This window comes from Tinamus guttatus, unplaced genomic scaffold (assembly GCF_059628265.1).
Source record: "Tinamus guttatus ecotype Peru unplaced genomic scaffold, ASM5962826v1 Tinamus_guttatus_pri_ptg000308l, whole genome shotgun sequence".
NCBI classification, from domain to species: Eukaryota; Metazoa; Chordata; class Aves; order Tinamiformes; family Tinamidae; genus Tinamus; species Tinamus guttatus.
Window position 1 is genome coordinate 1,338,205 of NW_028288842.1, and position 18,510 is coordinate 1,356,714.

General features: G+C 38.8%; 1 protein-coding gene across 1 annotated transcript in view; it reads right to left on the minus strand.

Annotated features, from left to right (window-relative positions):
- The window catches only part of ABCC9 (ATP binding cassette subfamily C member 9), a 69,153-nt gene extending 52,952 nt beyond the window's left edge, over window positions 1-16,201 (minus strand). The window contains exons 1-6 of the mRNA XM_088528403.1: window positions 15,925-16,201; window positions 8,251-8,416; window positions 6,906-7,047; window positions 6,420-6,541; window positions 5,314-5,480; window positions 4,413-4,655 (exon numbers count right to left, since the gene is read on the minus strand). Coding sequence (XP_088384529.1) covers window positions 4,413-4,655; window positions 5,314-5,480; window positions 6,420-6,541; window positions 6,906-7,047; window positions 8,251-8,395 — 819 coding nt within the window. The 5' untranslated portion in view covers window positions 8,396-8,416; window positions 15,925-16,201. The remainder of the gene's footprint in view (window positions 1-4,412; window positions 4,656-5,313; window positions 5,481-6,419; window positions 6,542-6,905; window positions 7,048-8,250; window positions 8,417-15,924) is intronic.
- Window positions 16,202-18,510: the final 2,309 nt, after the last annotated feature.

The window sequence follows — 18,510 nt, forward strand, 5'->3', positions numbered from 1 at the left end:
ACAGGGTAGAGACTGTAATTTAAAGTTGTTTTTGCACTTGAAGATGTCAATCAAAAAAAATCTCCTATTGAATTCATTTCAAATTAGCTACCAGAATATTAGAAAATGATTATCTCAAGGCACTTTTCTTATTGAAACCATAGTATTTTACAGCTTGATCTTGTCTAAGTAGATACTACATGTGCTTCTGCCCTATAGACGCATTGATATCCTCATTGCTTCCAGACAGAAATTAAAGAGATTAAAACGGTAGAATTTAGGTGTGAAAAACCTAACTTCTTAGGTGTGTGAAACCCTAAATCTCAGCAAACCTGGGCCCAGGCTCTCCTAGGAATCTCATTAAACATGTAAAGATTCCTCTAATCAAATGTGGCATTTACAACAGTGGCAGTGCACAGTACGAGGCACAGCTGGGTGCGAGTCACTTCGTTTGAAAGAACACATCTAAAATAGTTCAATTGAATCTCTTTCATTAATGTGGCTATATCTCTGCAGTGGTTATAAAGAGAGGTTGGATCACTTCAGAAGAGCTCCAGAAGAATTTCAGAAAGTAGGAAGAAGTAAACTACTTCTTTTGATTAGGGATATAGCGCAAGTCTTCCAAGGAAAAAAATAAAATAAAGTCAGAATTTGCTGCCTAATAGGCTCTGAGCTATACAAGAGCTCACGTCATCTTCAAATAAATGTTCTGAGCTTTAATGCCTTGAAGAACTCTTGAGAGGGGCTAAGATCACTTATTAGGAAAAAATTTTTAGTCTGTTAGAAACAATAGCATGTACTGTTTAGGACTTTCAATTATCGTTAAATTTCAGCCTTAAAAAAAGAACTTATTTCTCTCATAAATGTTTGCTATTTCAATAGCAATTTTTGGTATTACTACAAAATGCACATACTTGTTATCACTACATGAAATTTATCTACCTTTCTTTTGAATTCTATTAATTAAATTAACATTTCAAATCTTTATTTTTAAGGATTATGCAACAAGTTCCACATAGAATTTCTTGGTCCAAAAATTTGGACCAAGAAAATTGATCCAAGTTAAAGAATTTAGAAAGATATTAAAGAAGTCTTTATTAAAGAATTCTTAAAGAATTCTTATTTAAGAATTCTTATTAAAGAATTCTTTATCTTCAGCAAAAATGGCAATTAATATTGTAGGAACTGTGAATATGTATTAAGAAGAATACATAGATGTAAGGTCACAGGTCTAACATTATGTGTGATGTGGACTGCTGCTTATTTTGCAGAATCAAGCTTCCTATTCACACTTAGAATTTTTCCAAAATCCTCTATCACTGAAATTCTCCTGGAAAGTTATGATAAAAATATTTGTGTAACAAAATATCTAGAAAACAGTGAGAAAATATAATGTGCCCATCTTTTAGAATATTTACTAATGGCAGAAAACAATAAGATAAGGGAAGCTAATTGCAATGTGCTTTCTTAGGCAATTCTTTGCTCAGAAAGAAAATGCAAACAGCATGTTTAAGCAAGCATGATTTTCAAAAGAGCATATTTTATCTACAGGTTTATAGTATCTTCTCATTTAAAGAACATAAGATATGTTATGTTTTTATGTGTTTTCCTATGTTGAGAACCTCAAACTAGACACAAAATTAGTAACAAGTGGCCTATGTCTTCTTGTAAGAGTGGAATACCTTTTGCAGTATCCTCTACCAGATTAACAGCTAATAAGAATATCAATCACCACTTACTTAGCTTTGTGTTGGAATATATTATATTGTATCACAATTAAAATACTGATAACTAACTTAAAAATTCTATGAAGTACACCAGCAAGAAAATGGTATTAAGAAGATTAAATGCCTCGATGTTTTGAAAAAAAACCTTTATGCCTAAAGAATTTTGAATAGTGAATGTATCCATAATCCAAGAATTGCTTGATACAAATTTGTGAATGCAAAAAAATAAAAAGAAAAAGAAAGAATGGAAGAAGAGATTCAAATTGTCACTGGGGAGTATTAGCACGGGTCTAATGTAACAGTGGGCAAACTTTCCTGTTGTAGGAATTGGAGGAATTCTATCTAAATAGCAGAGTAAGGACTTCAGAAGCAATCCCACTGCCATCAAAGGAAACAGAAAAGGTTGCACCAAGTATTCACAGACTTCATGACTACTCCAGTGGCATAATATAATCTTACAAAATATAGCAACCATAAAATGTTAATTTTAGACCCACAGACTTAATCTGCCATATGTTTGGGGCACAGGTTTGGGAAGCAGTGGTTTTGGGGAAACAGTTATTAAAGTTTAACCTGATTCATCTTCCTTGTTATATTGTTTTGTAGAAAGATTCATCTGTTTTTAATTTTCATTTCAGACAAAAAAGCACAGCAAAAAAACTCCATATGAGTTATTTCAAATGCATTTTACGATGCTGAACATTCATGCTCATGCTCAGCGTCTTTCATCAAGGTGTGATAAAAGAGATCTGGAGAGCAACAGAAGCCTTCTTTCCACACGGCTACAAAGTGCAGGCAAGACCAGCTATTTCCTGGCAGAAGCAGGGATAACCCAACTTAATCCAGGGGATTCTGGAGGGCTCCCCTTACCAGCTACAGAAGATAAACATGAAATACACACTGGCAACAGAGACTGTGAAATAACATCGCTTCCAGAACGCAGATAAGGTTTCAAACTGAAGATTTTTCCTAATTCCGTAGTTGTTTTCTAACTCAAGCATACAAAAAACCAACACGTTTCTCTGGGGGAGGGAATGGCTGTGAGCTATGCTGTCAGGCTTTTTGGAGTGGTTCTAGCCCTTTGGTTTACTTTAACATTATCTACGAAGTATCAGTTTATTTTAAGGTCACAGCCTGTTTTAGAATATTAACACAAATGTGCCGGAGGCAAAGCTCATTTGGAGATTTTAAATAATTAAGGAAAACAATATGAAGAAAAAGTCTGACATACACCACCTTTATAAATGTAGGTGAAAATAACTGGATCCATGCATTTTTGCAAATCTTCATATGTGCATAATGCATACCAGGAGAGCTGCACCCTGAATGCATGCACATGAGTAAAACACCATTAACTGGCTTTCTGGCATTGGAATAGCGTATCTGTATCCACAGTATCTGCAGATGTAAATGAGCTAAAGGCAATAGTTTGCACTCAGGGGTGCATGACCGACATTAAGAGTCTGGCACAAAAGCCCAGATACACAGGGCCAGGTAGGCACCTAAGTGCCATTGGTTTCTTTAAGTAACATTGAGGCACCAAATACCTCATTAAGGAGCTGGCCTAAGAGATGCACTTGGGTGTGAAAAGCACAATTCCAGTGACTTCAGTAGTTTTCTATTTAAGGCAGAAGGGCTCTGGTCTCTCCAGTACTCTAGAAATCCATTAATGCAGATGCAACTGCAGAGATCCAGAGATGCAACTTAAATCTATTAAAATAGAAACCATTATGTTAATTATGACTTCATTTCAGATTGCACAGCAAAGAGGCCATAGCTCCATTAGTTACTGGGAGAACAGAGCTATTCCCAGCTTTTCCTTGCATTGCTGTTCTAAATGGCTGCACTGCCTGGAAACAAGTTTATCTGTTGCATAGAAGAAAAGGTTTATATGCCTTTGTTCAATTTGCTACATTTTCCAAAGTATCCTTTGTATTCTCTCCGTTTATACTTGAGAATTGATCTGTATGTACATATCAGGGTAACACTCTTTCTCAACCACCCTCTTTTCAGCAATATAGATTATTTATTTTCTTATGGAATCACCAGCTTAATTTTAAGCTCAAATGAACCCTCACAGTTTTCCCTAAATGCATTCAGTAGTTTCTTCGAAAACTCCTCACCCTAACCTAGTGAGTTTATCCAAATTTCTTTTCCTCGATGCGTGTTTTTGAAATTAGGGTACAATTAGGAGGAAGAGGTTGCTATAATGCCTCCATGTGCAAAAAGATTTTTGTGTTCCAATATCCTGCTCTGTTTATACAACTTTCCCCTCTGCTTCCAGTGCACATCTGACAGGAAAGGTCATAATAGAGCCCCTGCCCAATATGCATAACTAGCACAGGTTAAACATTCATTAGTTTGCACCCTCCCACTATACAAACAAAGAGCAATTACCTAAATGTACAGTATTTTCGAGAGAGGATTTATGGAGAATAAGTGAAGAAGAATGTTTCCAACTGAAACTATAGACAGGATGTTGTCTGATTTAAGATGTTTTCATGACTATTTAAAGTTTAAAGTAAGCTTTCACTTCTAAAATGAAAATAGTAACCATTGGATTAGAACTTCCTAAATGAACTTTCACCTCGGAACAAGCATTCCTGAGTTAAAAATTCCTAAAACTAGGATTTCATAGCAGCAGGAAAAGTTCAAAGTGATACTGTCATTTTTAAACCCAACAGTGACATGGGCATCTTGGGTTACCTTTTGCTCCTCATATGCTTCTTTGAGACAAACGTAGTTGGTTAGTGCTCTCATTGCAATTGGAAGCTTCCCGATTGCCTTCAGGTCTACAGGTTTCTTGTGAGCAGATATAATGAGTGTATTCATCCACCAGTAAGTTGCTTTTGAGAGCAAATTGACAAATGGCTGCAGAAACCTCACACCCAGGTCCTGTAGATCCTCTGGTGGCTTTACCTTCTGAGGGTTTGTGAAAAATACATATTTCTGAGAAGAAAAAATAGAGAGTGTATTCTCAGGAATTATCTGTATTAATGGCAATTCTTAGTAAAAAAGACATGCAATATAACTCCACTGTCAAGTTTGCATTTGAAAGTAATTGCAAATTGAATTTAAATATAAATTTGCATTTAAACAGGAATAGTTCCATTTTGACAGCATAACTGGCAACAAATTGAGCAAGCTGGAATGTGGATACAGCTTCATAGCTCACCAGTCCCGCCCATCTGTCTCATAATAAAAAAGGAACTCTTGGGATATAACCACACTTTAAATTATAACAGGTAAAAAAATATATATTTACTTATCCATTCACTTCATATATAGTTTATCTGAATTAACATGATATATAATGTAAAGATTACATGCACACACACAAATATGCATGCATGCCTACATCTGCATATGTGTATGTATATGTGTGTGTGTGTAAGCATACAAATACACACACACACACACACACCACATACAGGATCTAAATCAAGGACACATTTTAAAGAGATGACAGGTCCCACTGATTTCTATATAATCAGACATTCACGTGGGCCCAAAGCTGACACGTGCCAACACTAGTGGGGCTGAAGACCCACTTCCTTCCTGAGATACCACAGATGACTTTTCAGATCCCCATAAAGAAACCACATACCCTAACTCGAATGACATTGATCTCCACGGCCATGAGCAGCCCGTAGAGGATGACCATAATTCCAGTGATGCAGAAACGCAGCTGAGAAAAAGGCACGCCATCCTGGCAGTATCTCACGAGCTTGATTGTTTTGGTGACAAAGGCCATTATCCAGTAAAGAAAGAGAGCTGGAAAACAGACACACATCCATGATCTTTTAAAAACCAAAGCAACATGTTTTAGCTACGTCAGTGCCACAGAAGTTGTAGCACTCTCAAGCAGGAATACTCCATGGTTTAATTCAATGCAAGCATGATGATCCTATATATCATTAGCCTGCAGGCTGGCAGGGGCACCATGTGACATCAGCCATGGTTAAGGACTCAGGCTTGAGAGTTCTGTTTTGTACTTTATTTCTCCCAGCTGTTGTTTCCTTTCCTGGGCCACCACCTTTCAATGAATTCCACAATGGTGGGTCTTCACACAATTACAAAAGGCCATCTAATGTAATCTGATGGGGAACTTATTGAAATGAAAGAGAAATCTCTTAACCTGATACGTATGACTTAGCCTCTGGGAAAACTTAGCAGGGTGCATCCCTGCTGCTCATTTGCAAATGCACTCATTTTGAAAATGAGTCTATACTGTTTAAATTTTATCCTGCCACCTGGTTTGTATCAGCCCAGGGTAGACAACTTTGTGAGCTACAGGCAATTTAGGCAGTATGCATCCCCAAAATATTATCTAGCAATATCTAGTCAAATTCTTCTGTTGCTGCACCATCCTTTTACTGAGCTAGTTATGGCAAATATCAGACAACTGTATATTTCACAAGGAAATCTCTCTTTTGTCCCTTTGGAAAGCCTGGGAGATTGCATTCATCACTAGGTTGGGTAATACCAAATTCATCTGCAAAGGGAAATAATGCCACCTACACAGGATGGTTCCTGGTCTGATCACAATGAAAAGCGGCCTTTGGAAATAGTCCTTGTGAATGAAGACAAACTCTTGAATATTCTCATGCATTTTTTTCCATCCTCTTTAATCTAAGGAAGCTGACTGAAAAAAAAAAATTGAATAAACTACCAGTTTTTGTAAGACTACATAAATGTCAGACTTAGACTTACCCAACAGTAACTTTGGAAAGTTAGATGTTTCAATATTATGGTAATAAACTATGGATACTGTGGCAGCCACAAATCCTATTATAGCTGGTAGAAAAAGATGCAGATGGCGAGATTTCATTTGTCTGAAAATAAGGAAAGTATAGATCAGTGAGTTTGGTGGATTTATTGATCATTGTTGCATCCCTAGGTGTTATGCTAGCCTCTTGAAAGGAAGAGTATGACTTCCTTGGACAGAGAAAGATTTTTGTCCATGTGAATGCTTTAACTGCAGTCAATATTTACTGGCGGTTGTAGTTTGAGAGGAGAATAGCAATGTGCTAACAACAGCTGCTTTCTCTTCATCCTGTTAAAACCTGGACAGTCTGCGAAGCAAAGCCCCATCCTTCTAGGAAAAACTCCTTACACCTTAATAGTAGGTCTACCATGTATTAATGCTACCCATTAACAAATGCAGTTAGCTAGATTATCCAGCAGACAGTCACTTACGTATCTGAAACTATGCCCTCTGCTATTTCACACACGTGTACGAAGAGGAGGGTGAATGTCAGAATCCACCGCAGATTGTGTCCGGGGAAGTGCAGCCATGTGTTGTGGTGAATCTGGACTTTGGAGCTTTGGCTTCCCCAGCCTGGAAAATAATATTAGTGAAAGAGAAACGCTGTCATGCAGCCAGCAAGGATCAGGTTATCAACCTCCTATTCTATTCCATACCTCTTGCTCCATGGTATATAATGAATGCAAAAGAGCAGGGAGGCTACAGGGGCTGTTCTTACAAATTGCATGACACAGGAGTCTCTGAGTTGCCATGTACCCCCCACCTCCTCATTTAGGCCTGACCCGAAAGACAATAGGGAAAATAGACTTCTGGAAACAGCAAAGGCAAATTTTTGGACCCTGGTCAAGGGGAGAAAAAAGCAGGAAAGCAATAGAAACATCTAAAAGTTTCATTCTCACATAAGAGGAACCGACAGAATTTGTATGATGGTGTTGTCTCCTTTTTCCCAGTATCCCAATGGATAAAATTTCCAAAGGCTATAAACATGCTATCCTCCAATGTATGCTCAAAGAGATATATTTAACTCAAACAAATGAAATCAAATTTATTATCTCTATCTCAGGCCTTGTTAAGAGCAGTGTCTCAGGGGACACTAAAAGCCCTGAAACAGTCTTTTCAACTGCATTTGTCTCATCACTGCAAATACTGAGACAAAGATCCTACTACAGAGAAGAGGTATCATTCAAACATTTACATTTGGCTTTCTACAAGAATATGTAAGCCACAGCCACTCCACTGTCATAAATTCCCCTAGAGATAGATTTATAATCTCTTATTTTCATTTCCACGGAAAAATATTATCTGCTTTGCTCTCCTTTTGTTTACAAATGTTAACAAAAATCAAATTATTCTGTTTTAAAAGTTTCCTACAAAAGTTTCTACAAAATTCATTTAACACCAAGGGAATTCAGTTCCACTATACTAAGTCTTATATCTAATAATAGAGAAGATTGCAAGCTGCCAAGTTTGAACGTGAATAAAACTTATCCAGAGAGAAGTTTCAAAGCTTTGATATGGTTCTAATTCATCTTTTCATGCTGCTTTAGTTCAGATTTGTACCCCAAATTCCCACCCTTTCAAATGGTCTGGCTTCAAGGCTTCTTGGTCAGGCTGTTTTATCTCTTCTTTCTGAAAACTATTGAATACAATAACCTAAGGCACCAGCACCTTTGTAATGTTAAAAGACCACACGCCTCCAAGCACATATAAACCTGGTCAAGTTTAAATACACAGTCAAGTGTTTGCAGGATTGCACAGCTCCATTGACTAACTCACCGATGAACAAAATTGGAAAGGTGATAAAGAGCAAAAAGACATGGGGAACCAAGTTGAGGGCATCCACAAAGCAGACATTTCTTAGGACCCCAGCAGTGATGTTATAGGCTGAAGTGTTGTCATTACCACAGAATGCGAGCCTCATTGCTTCCAGAAGGTCTGTCCACTACAAAAAAAAGATACCAGGAACTTGTTGAACCAAGAGGGTGGCCAGCAAGACTTATAACATTTCTTTTAGCTAAACAAAAAATGATTATGTGCTCATCCAAGCACAACAGAGCTAAAGTTGTGTTTATAATAAATGTATTATTAAGTACCTGGACATTGACTATCCTGTGCAATTAATTTTAGTGTTGATTAAATGCATAAATACCGTGTTGAAGAGCTCTATATTCAAAAGAGTATATTGAGAAAAAGTTTTGAAAATTTTTATTTCTGTTTCTTGCAAGAAAATTCAAAGGCACATAAACTGAAGCCTGTATGTTACTGATTATTTAATGAGGCCACATTCTGCACATATCTATGCAATATCTCTGTTCATATCCTCTGTTGTAGTTCATTTTCAGTGCAAGCTCTGAACTTTTGATATTTGTGGCTTGGCAGTTTTGCTTTCACTGATATTTTGTGTTCCCTCATTGCCCCAGAGAACAACAATGGTTACATTATAATTGCTATTACAGATGCTACATGCCAAACTGTTAACCAAAGTAGGTTGTGTTGAAGATTGCATGGGTGGTAAATCAGTATTTATGTTCGAACCTTTAAATTCTTATGCAAATGCTTAGCTTCATCTGAGTAGTTCAATGGCTTCTATGGTTACATTTGTGCACCAAGATGAACTTACATAGCCATGTCTGTATAGTAGGGGCCTGTATAGTGGGGGGGTCTGTACAGTGTATAGTATGACCCAGAATTATAGCTAGCTTCTGTTTTTTATCAGCCTATGTGTTACTTATTTGCTCATTTTTCTTTATCAGAAGATCAAACAAGACGGGAACCAAATGCTTCCATGCAGGCTTCTTTCTCTGCAAGTTATATGCAGTAACATACTTCTGTAGAATAGATTATATAAGCTTATTTGATCTTTTTTTAAAATACAAAGCTTGTCATTAATTCATGTAAATTCAGTAAAGCATATGCATGCTTTGGTGAATGTATCTTTTTGCAGCAACTTCGACACAAATGAGCTTTGTGGAATCAGAACAATATAGACATGCAAAAATGCAAGAATGTAATGAAGAAATAGGTTAGTTGGGTAAGAAAACAATGTTTTTTTTCTTTTCTCAAATAGCTCAGATGATAAGTTATATTACTCTCCTTATTTAAACAAAGAAAACAATAAAAGAATGCATAAGCTGCTCAAGTGTATCCTTGGAGTGAACATAAATATAGAGATTTTTAAAAGGTTATAGAGTTCAAAGACAAACCTTGCACCTCTGCTAAACCCCCTTTTTGCTCTGTGCTTGCTTTTTGTTTGCTCTGCAAAGTATAACCCAAATTGAACTATTTCAGTGAAACATGTAAAGGAGTTGGAGTTCCAGTGAAAAGAATGTGTCAAACGTAGGCCTTTTCCAAACATACTAGCAAGTCAAGGACTGACATTAGCCAGAAGTTAGGCATAACTCGGGGTCATATGGTGGACCACGTTTTGCAAAAATACTTGGTGTACAAATGTGATCTTACAAGAAATAAGAGAAGCAGTTGAATTATTCACATTCAAAAAATTAAGTGCATAAGGAAGAATTTTCAGCATCAAAATTACCTGCTGACAAGAAAACTTATTCAATCTTCAGTAGGAATGTGGAAAATCTGTTTTTCAAAAGAACTACAAAGAGATTATTTGATGTTTTCTTTCTTTCTGAAAACTTGACATGTCTCCTTTAAGAGAAACATAATAGCAAAATAATCTTGAAAATCAAAAGTGTTGTTTCCTCATCTTTATTGAAGGTCAGAAGTCCAAGGAAGTCCTGCTGGGAATTTTCCTCCCTTTCCCACAAATATGACTCTTCTGACACAGCATAAGTTGCTATTGCGGTCTAGTGGTTGGATTGGTACTAAAAGGTAGGAGTATCCTGCGCTCAAGTGACTCTCAGTGTAGCTTTTGGCTTCTAGTCAACAATAAAACTGGGAGAAAGTATTAAAACTGTGTCCAAGAGAGCAAGATAAGAGGAAACTGTTTTTTTTTCTTAATTTATTTATTCTGGAAGAGAAATGAAATGTAGGCAGTAGATGTTCCCATGGAGTAATGGACTACTAACTCAGCTTTTCTCACCTAGGACCTACTAACAGTTTATAGAGGTTTTGTATTGCACCTCAAACCCTCATCCCTAGGATCTCCCCAGGATGATGCGTAACAGCTGTGCTGGGCCTAATATTGTGACACTGTCGTATGTCCAGCACCACATCCTCTTAAAAATAGTTGTCCTTTGCATATTGGTAGTGCTAAAAAAAGATCTGGCCCTATCTTCAGTCCTGACAGACAGAGATGGTGCCCATCTGACTAATCATAGTTCTCCATACTACATATGATAGTTCTCCATAGTACGTATGAGCAGTCTATTCAAATACAATACTTGTGTTACAGGCTCATTTCAGAAAGGAGACAGAATTTAAGTGTTTTATCTAAAAAACAAGGGAGAAAATCAAGGGCAACAGGCTGGTTACTATATGTTGAAAGAAAAAAAAAGTCAAAAGTATTGTAAAGTATTGTGTTGCCTGTGAACCACCAATACTTTATCATTGATCAGCACATTTGGTGATCATCTTCATTAAAGCTCCAAATATTTAACATCTATTCGGGCATTCAGACCAGTATCACAGTGCAGTGTTGATCCACTGCAGCTTATGATTTGCAGTGATGTCCACGTACGGCCCAAAAGCACTGGCTCCAGCTCCCTTTCTGGAAACCTCATGTAGGAGGCTCTGGAGATGCACAGATGCACATGCTCATGGCATGAAGCATAAATGCCCTTATGTAGTTTCCATGTCTTTCTTTGATCAACTTTCACAGATAGTGCAAATGAACTGGATTATATTCTACTGAAATGCAAGGGTAGGCTCTCTGCATGTGACAGTCCCATTTGGTTCAAGGCTAAAGTTAGCCATGATTTTCTGCTGCCTCAAGGCATGTCTCCAGATACTCATTTCAAACTGCCTCAGTATTTATATACTCTGCTCATCTGCAAGGATTAAAGGATAGAACAACAACAAAAAAAAAGACCCTAAGGCAGAAAAATAAATCCTTGATTTTTCTAGATAGTATTGAGCATTTTCCAGCAATGGTTGTACAGCTCCATCAAAGTTAACAGCAGTTGGACAACAAATTTCCAGGTGCAAGTGCTCCTCCAAGGGAGCAGTGTCTTCTCAAGGCTTCTTGAGAAACTGGATAACATAATGGCAGAAATAGTGTGCCCACACTAAGATCCCATGCTTGCAAAGATTACTGTGGCTAATGGTGAGCACTTCCTTAGGGCTGCAATAGTGCATGTGGCACTTTCAAAAGTATCTGACTAATTTAAGAATCTAAATCGAATCTAAAGCCTACACATTCCAGGCAGAACTAGACCTGCAGAAAGGGGAACAGAGGTATATTGGCTACGTGAGGAATCGTTCTGTGCAGAGCATTGTAAAAGTATGTATTTAAATACACTAAAGACTTTTAAAATATTTTTTCCTAAGCAGAGTTTTTGATTACTGCTTAAGACCAAGTAGTGACTGAACAGTCTGATCTGGTACCCACTGGAAACCATGTAATGAAGAGCCAGGTTGAAGATCTCACAATTAACTCCAAGAAAGTTAGAAGAAAGATTATTGTTATTATTCCCACTCAAGGCTTCCCACAGTTTAGGCAAAGGTGATTTTAACCTGCCCATAGAGGAGGAGACATACTTTTCACTAAGTATCAAAGAGGAAAAGCAGGGTGTAAGAGGAGGTAGAGATCTGAAGAGATTTCTGGAGTCAGGCAAGGGAAAAGAGAAAAGCAGTGACTGTTGCAGTGAAGAGCAGTCAACCCACCCCCAACTCCACTTGCAAAGAACCCATCCTTGGTAGCACTGGCAGCAGCAGCCCAAAGCTTGGCCTCCTGGCATGGCATGTAGGTGAGGTAAGCAGCAAAGCCAGATCATTTTACCACCCACAACAATGTGCTGCCCCCAGCAGCTACCTGCTTCACCGTGGTCTACACGGCCTAGTGTAAAGGCAAATTTGCAAGGGAAACGTTAGTTCAGTCTCCAAATTAATGGTCCAATATGACCACAGTGTTATTCCCATGATAACTCGGTCTGATTGCAACAAGTTTGAGCTTCGTGCTTAAATATGCTCACGGGCATGGAGCTCAGGGGCACCATACTTCAGTTTCAAAGCGAGGTCCTTTGGGACCACCTAAAGGATCATGAACCACAGGATGTGTATAGCCAAGAAATGCCCACCGTTTTTTTTAGTGAATCTGTACTTGTATCTCTGCATTCCAATGGAAATGATGGCTATTGGAAAGTGCACAGGCCTCTTTTTCTTGTATGTATTAATAACACCTTTTTTTTTCCTAAATTCGTGCAGTCATGTTCAGTTAGGAATCTCTGGAGCTTTGAGGGTTTGTTTGTTTTTTTCTTTTACATGAAGGCAACTTTGCTTGACCACTCTTTCCCATCCGAAAGAAGCAGCCTTTCAGAAAAACTGTTGAGATGCTCTTATACTCATTTCAGAAAACAGTCCTATCCATAGTCACTGAGGTTTTCTCACTGTTTGGAATGAATACAGGGAAGAGAATACCTGCAATAACATATTCTAACAATTTGTTGGATAAAAAAGTGACAAAATATCTCACCAAGCTTTAAAGTTTCTTAAGCCACTAGTGACAGACAAATAACTCTGCTAAAATACGCTGGGACTGTGCTCCTGCTTTGCCTGGACCCCTTTGTAAAGGCCTGCCATGCATGGCACATGCATGTCCTGGATTGCTCCTGCCTCTCCATGTCAATAGACATTTTTTACCACAAGATCAGTACTCTGCAGATCTCTAATACACAGGTGAAAGCTCCAAAGACCTGCATAAAGACCCATTACACAAGCTGCTAGGAGAATAATATTGAATGCTCAGGACAGGCACCCAGAACATCTCCTGGAGGCAGATGTGTTCTCACGGAAATTATTTCCCTTTCTATTTGCCTAGAGTAGGTCACGAAAATTTGAGTGCACCGAAGTGAGTACATTGCAATATACTGGCTTCACAACTAATTCTAACAGGAATGTTACCCCTCATGATACTGATGCCAGCACACTAGGTTTAACTTAGCATTTCAGTCAGGGAAAATACAGCCATGTGATAAATGCAATCATCTGATAAGAAGTATGTGCTGCTATCTAAATGCACCAGTTACATTCAACACCCCAACATGGGTGTTATTGATTCAAATAATGGCTGGACATTCATTGTAATTTAGTGGCAAATTGTTCCCTTTAATTTCAGTCTCTACAAACTTTAGAATGAGTCAAAAAGTTTTACAGGTGTTTTTCACTCCTCTCTTCGAAAATGGCCTTTATTGAGCAGTCAGCTAAAGACATGAGCAACACTTCAAAGGAGGGGAGAAGATAGAAAGAAGTACTGAGAGAATGGGCCCATGGTGGTGCCATGAGAGCAAGTTTCACCTCCCCAGCATTTACAGCAGTTCCTCATATCAGTTTCCCTGTTGGTTTATGTAATGAGGATGTAACTATCTGAATGGCTGTTCACTCTGGAATGAAACAGCTAAATAAAATTGTGTCCTTAAAGCATTTAAAATTTCATCTGAAGATCCCCATCACTGGCAAGACAAGCATTTCTATTTTAGGGTTAAAATATACAGACATTGTCATAACATATCAAACAGAAGTCGGTACAAAAGAAATTCAGGAAAAAATGCTTGCACTGTATGAGAAAAGTGTTTTGTAGAGAAAGGAAAAAGTATTCTTGTTAGCAAGAATATGATGTAGCATTTAACCTGAACACTTTAAAAAAAATTAAAGGAACTAATTTTCAGAAAGATAATTGGGGATTCCCAAGGCACCAGATCAATTGCTGAGATATATTTTCCATAAACAATTAAGAAGATAATAGGAAAATGGCAGATTTTAATTCCCAAGAGAGAACATCCTCACTAACTGCAAAAGCTGTAAGAATTCTGCTTAAGTACATGTTAATTCCTTTTAGTTCTTGTGGAATGAGCTTAAAAATCTTCATGTTCAAGAGTTTCATCTTACATGGATTACAACTGTTCTGTGTGCTCTGCCAGGAGTGTGCTCCTCACTCTAAAGAAAAGAGTCCTCAGGTGGACCTTATCTGGGGGATATTGGAATCTTTTGCAATTTTTTTATTTCAGGAGTTCTGCATATATTTTTAAAAAGTTCAATAGCTACTGCAGGTCTGCACTTCCCAATTATAGTAGTTTACAGGACATATATTTCAATTCAGATTTTATTTTCTTCTTTGTCTTACACATATAATGTGCATTATATGCCCACCTACACAGATACGCATATATACATGTATATATACTTATAGATCTCTATATATGGACATGCATACTCATATATATGCAGGTTGGAGAAAATATTCAAGAGTTATACAGAAGTAGTTAGTGTTTATCTTCTGAATTACTGAGACATTACAAAGGCAAGAATTTTTCTTTCCTTGTGAAATTTCACAACAGACCCAAAAGTTAACAAAGGTTGGATTCTGAATGTATAGATTTGGATAAGCACAACGGAAGGTCTAACCCTGAGTTTTGCCACAGATTTTAGGTTAATATTCTGAATCCTTTTCCTTTCCTTTTTTTTAAAGTACCTTTCCTTTCCTTTTATTAAGGTACCTTTACTAAAGGTACAAACCTTTCATTTTGTTCTTTTTATCTCCTTAAAATCACGTGTTCTAATGGAAGCTACGTATTTTATAGTTTGCGCATTATTTGCAAAGAACTCTGAGAAAGTGCTAACCATGTAAGACATATTTTAGCAAATACGATACTCTAAAAAAACATAATTTTCCTTATTATTACTGTTTCAGCAGTGACCACCTATCCTAGAGATATCCTGCTATGTTTGTAAGCCCTGTCCATCTGGGGCCATCAGGTGATCAGTTATTTGAGATTGCTGCCAGCATTCGCATCGCTAATGGGTATATAGCAGCAGGCTGATCCAAAGCCTTGTGAATTTAATGCAGAGAAGCTCACTGATTTCAGCACATTTTGGATCACACACAGAGAAAACCCCAAGAGCGTGCAGCTCAGCCCAACATTGGCACTGCAAAGCGTTTCCCAAAAACATCTGCCGTGCTCTCACACCCCCAGCACGTTGCCTTTTCCTTTTGGTAAGCTTCCTAACACGGTGAGCATCAGCGTGCTGCCCTGCGTGCTGCGCAGCCCGCACTTCCCATGGCGAGCCAGGACGGTTTAAAAAAAGCAACACAGCCCTGCGAGCAGCAGCAAGGAAAAACATCAAGAGGAGGGGGCTGTAAAGCCTGAGGACGCCTGTGAATGCAAAGGGGAAAAGGGGAAGAGATCCAAGCTGGAAGTCCGGCAAGGAGCAAAGGAGCAGTGCTGTCCCACAGGCATCGGGAAGGAGGAGGAGGAGGTGGTTAGTGGGGAATGAGAGGGGAGGGTCCCCATCTGGCCGCTCAGCGTTAGATCAAACTCTCTCGCTTACCTTGGCACACACCAAAAAACAAAATACCAACCCCAATTTTCCCTCGGCTCTGCTATGTGATCAATATCATCCCGATGGCAGGATTTTCCTCCACTTGGTGAAGCAGCTCCAAGCCCTGGAGTGGATTATTTTTAGGCTGGTGATGGGAAGATCAGCTGCTGCCTCCTATCGAATTTCCAAAGTGCACGAGCTCTTCTTGCCTTTCTCACACGCTAAAGGGGGCAGGAAGCTGGGAAGAGACAGGCAAGCAAAAACCACCAATTTTTCGCCTTCTTGAAGCGACAGTCCCCTGGGATTTCTTCCGCTCTCTTTTATATTTTCACATTGGCTCACAGATGCAGCCAGCTCAGCTGCACTCAAGAACAGGCACCGGTGTCTGACGGCTCTTCCGAAATAACTGAGCATGACACGAGGTAGCCTAACTCTTCTGGCAGCCACGGGAGTATCAGCTTGTGAATTTTTGCAATTTAATCTCTCCTCGTTTGAATTTGACAATAGAATTTTGCAAATCTTCCATCATCCCAAGCCAAAGGCAAAAAAAGTCTACTCGAATATTTTATTTTACCTTTGATTCCTGCAGATTCTGCTGCGTAAAATACAGAGCAAATTCCCCTCCCTTTTTTTTTCATACAGAAAAAGAGGAAATTGAGATAGTGGGTATCTTTTTTCTTTAATCAGATTTTTTTTTAATCTTAAATAAAAATATATACTGGGAATACATTTTCAATGTCATTGCACTTATTTACATGGAATTCATATTTTTGCAGCATTAGCACTTGCAACTTTGAATATGTTTCCCTATTGAAAGAGAAAGAGGTCCCTAGAGAGCCTGCATGCTGTTGGTAGGTTTGTTTGTTTATTTTCCTGCGGTGCTACTGAAGCAACATATATCAGGCTTTTCCATCACAATAACTTTCACTTCAGCCATAAAACCTGAGGCCACGAATGGCAGAGATCATACTGCCAGATGCAGGACTCTGTGGTGCATTACAGGATGCACCACAGCTCAGCGTGTGTTTGAGCACAAGCAGTCCTTAGTGAAGTATTGCAGCTGGAGATCCTTGGGGATAGGTTTTGCTTGGACCTAGCAGAATTTGGTGGTTATACATAGGCTGCTAGAGCACAAATGTTCATCAGTGGCTTGGGGTCAAGTTTGTTCTGATACCATGAAAGAGAGTGAAGGAAATCTGAGCTGAGAACATAGCTGGATGGTTGGGGCTGGATATTGGCAGGATGCATCAAAATCTTGTAAGCCCCTCCTTATCTTTTTCCTGTAACTTTTTACCTCATGACTGTAAGGTCAAGAAAGCAGCAACCTCAGATCTTCAGAATATTACTGCCCTTTGTTACGTCCCATTGACCTGCGACTACCAGCACCTCATTACACTGAGTAACTGAGGCAGTCCGACATGGCACCTCAGATGCATATGCATAGCAGATTTTTCTGCTTTCTTTCCTTTCCTTTCTGATTTTCTTTTAAATTTCAATGACTTATAGGAGTTTTCATTCCACATTTTTTTAAAAGTCATTGAGTTCATCATAAGTTCTGCTACATATGTATGTTTTCTTTAAGAAGATAAAAAATAAATCTTAAACCCATTTAACAAGAGCACCATAGCATGACATTTCTGAAGATGGACATAATTACAGTGTCGAGTGAAGTTTGTAGTCAGAATTTCCTCTATCAGAACATGAAAATTTTGCTCATTATCAATCATTTCCATTGTTGCTATTGAAGAAAATATATAGGAAGAAAAAAATAAAAAGCTAAAATACATGTGGAAGCAACCGACATGTTTCATTTCATCTTGCTATTTTCTAACAGAAGCGCTTTACCTTTTTGCTTTGCATTTTTGCTTTACCTTTTACCGTGCTGTTTTCTAGCAGAAGCCTCCACTCGCAAAGCTAGGATGCTTTGAAATGTGTTTTTTGAAAGGATAAAGAAAAAACAGAAAGCTCCAAGATGATAGAACACACTTTTTCGATCTTATTTCGATCTTTCTGACTTTTCTTTTTTTTTTCTTTTTTTTTGTATTCGCTTAGGCTTTTCATTTTGCCAGGAAAAAATAGCGGGGAACAGAGCACAGGATTATATGCTTCAGGATTATATGCTTCAATTTATGTTTCACGATGTGTTTGGAGCCGTAATTAAATGGAAAAAAAGACAAAAAAAAAGACAACACAGGCCAGGTTGCAGGTAGCGTCAACTGAAATTCTGCACCACATCCCCCACGTTTGCTCCTGGAGGACCCCGGCTGCGGCTCCCAAGGCCTGGGTGCTCCCGGTGCCGCGCGCGGGATGAGCGGCGGGTGCCTGCGCGGTGCGGGACGCGGCGGCCGCGCAACGCGGTGCGGTGCTCGCTGCGGTGCTCGCTGCGGTGCTCGGCCGCCGGCGCGCCGCGGCTCGCCTCGCGCAACGCGGCTCCCTCCCGCCGCGGCCCCTTGCAGCGCCCTTGGGCAGAAACACCGCAGGATTTTTGGGGGGGGGAAATCAGTGCAAAAGGAAAAAAATCTTACAGAGCGCTGCGTTTGGGTCGTTTGTTCCCCAGCAGGCAGCCATCAAGGGGAAAAACGCATTAAAATGCCC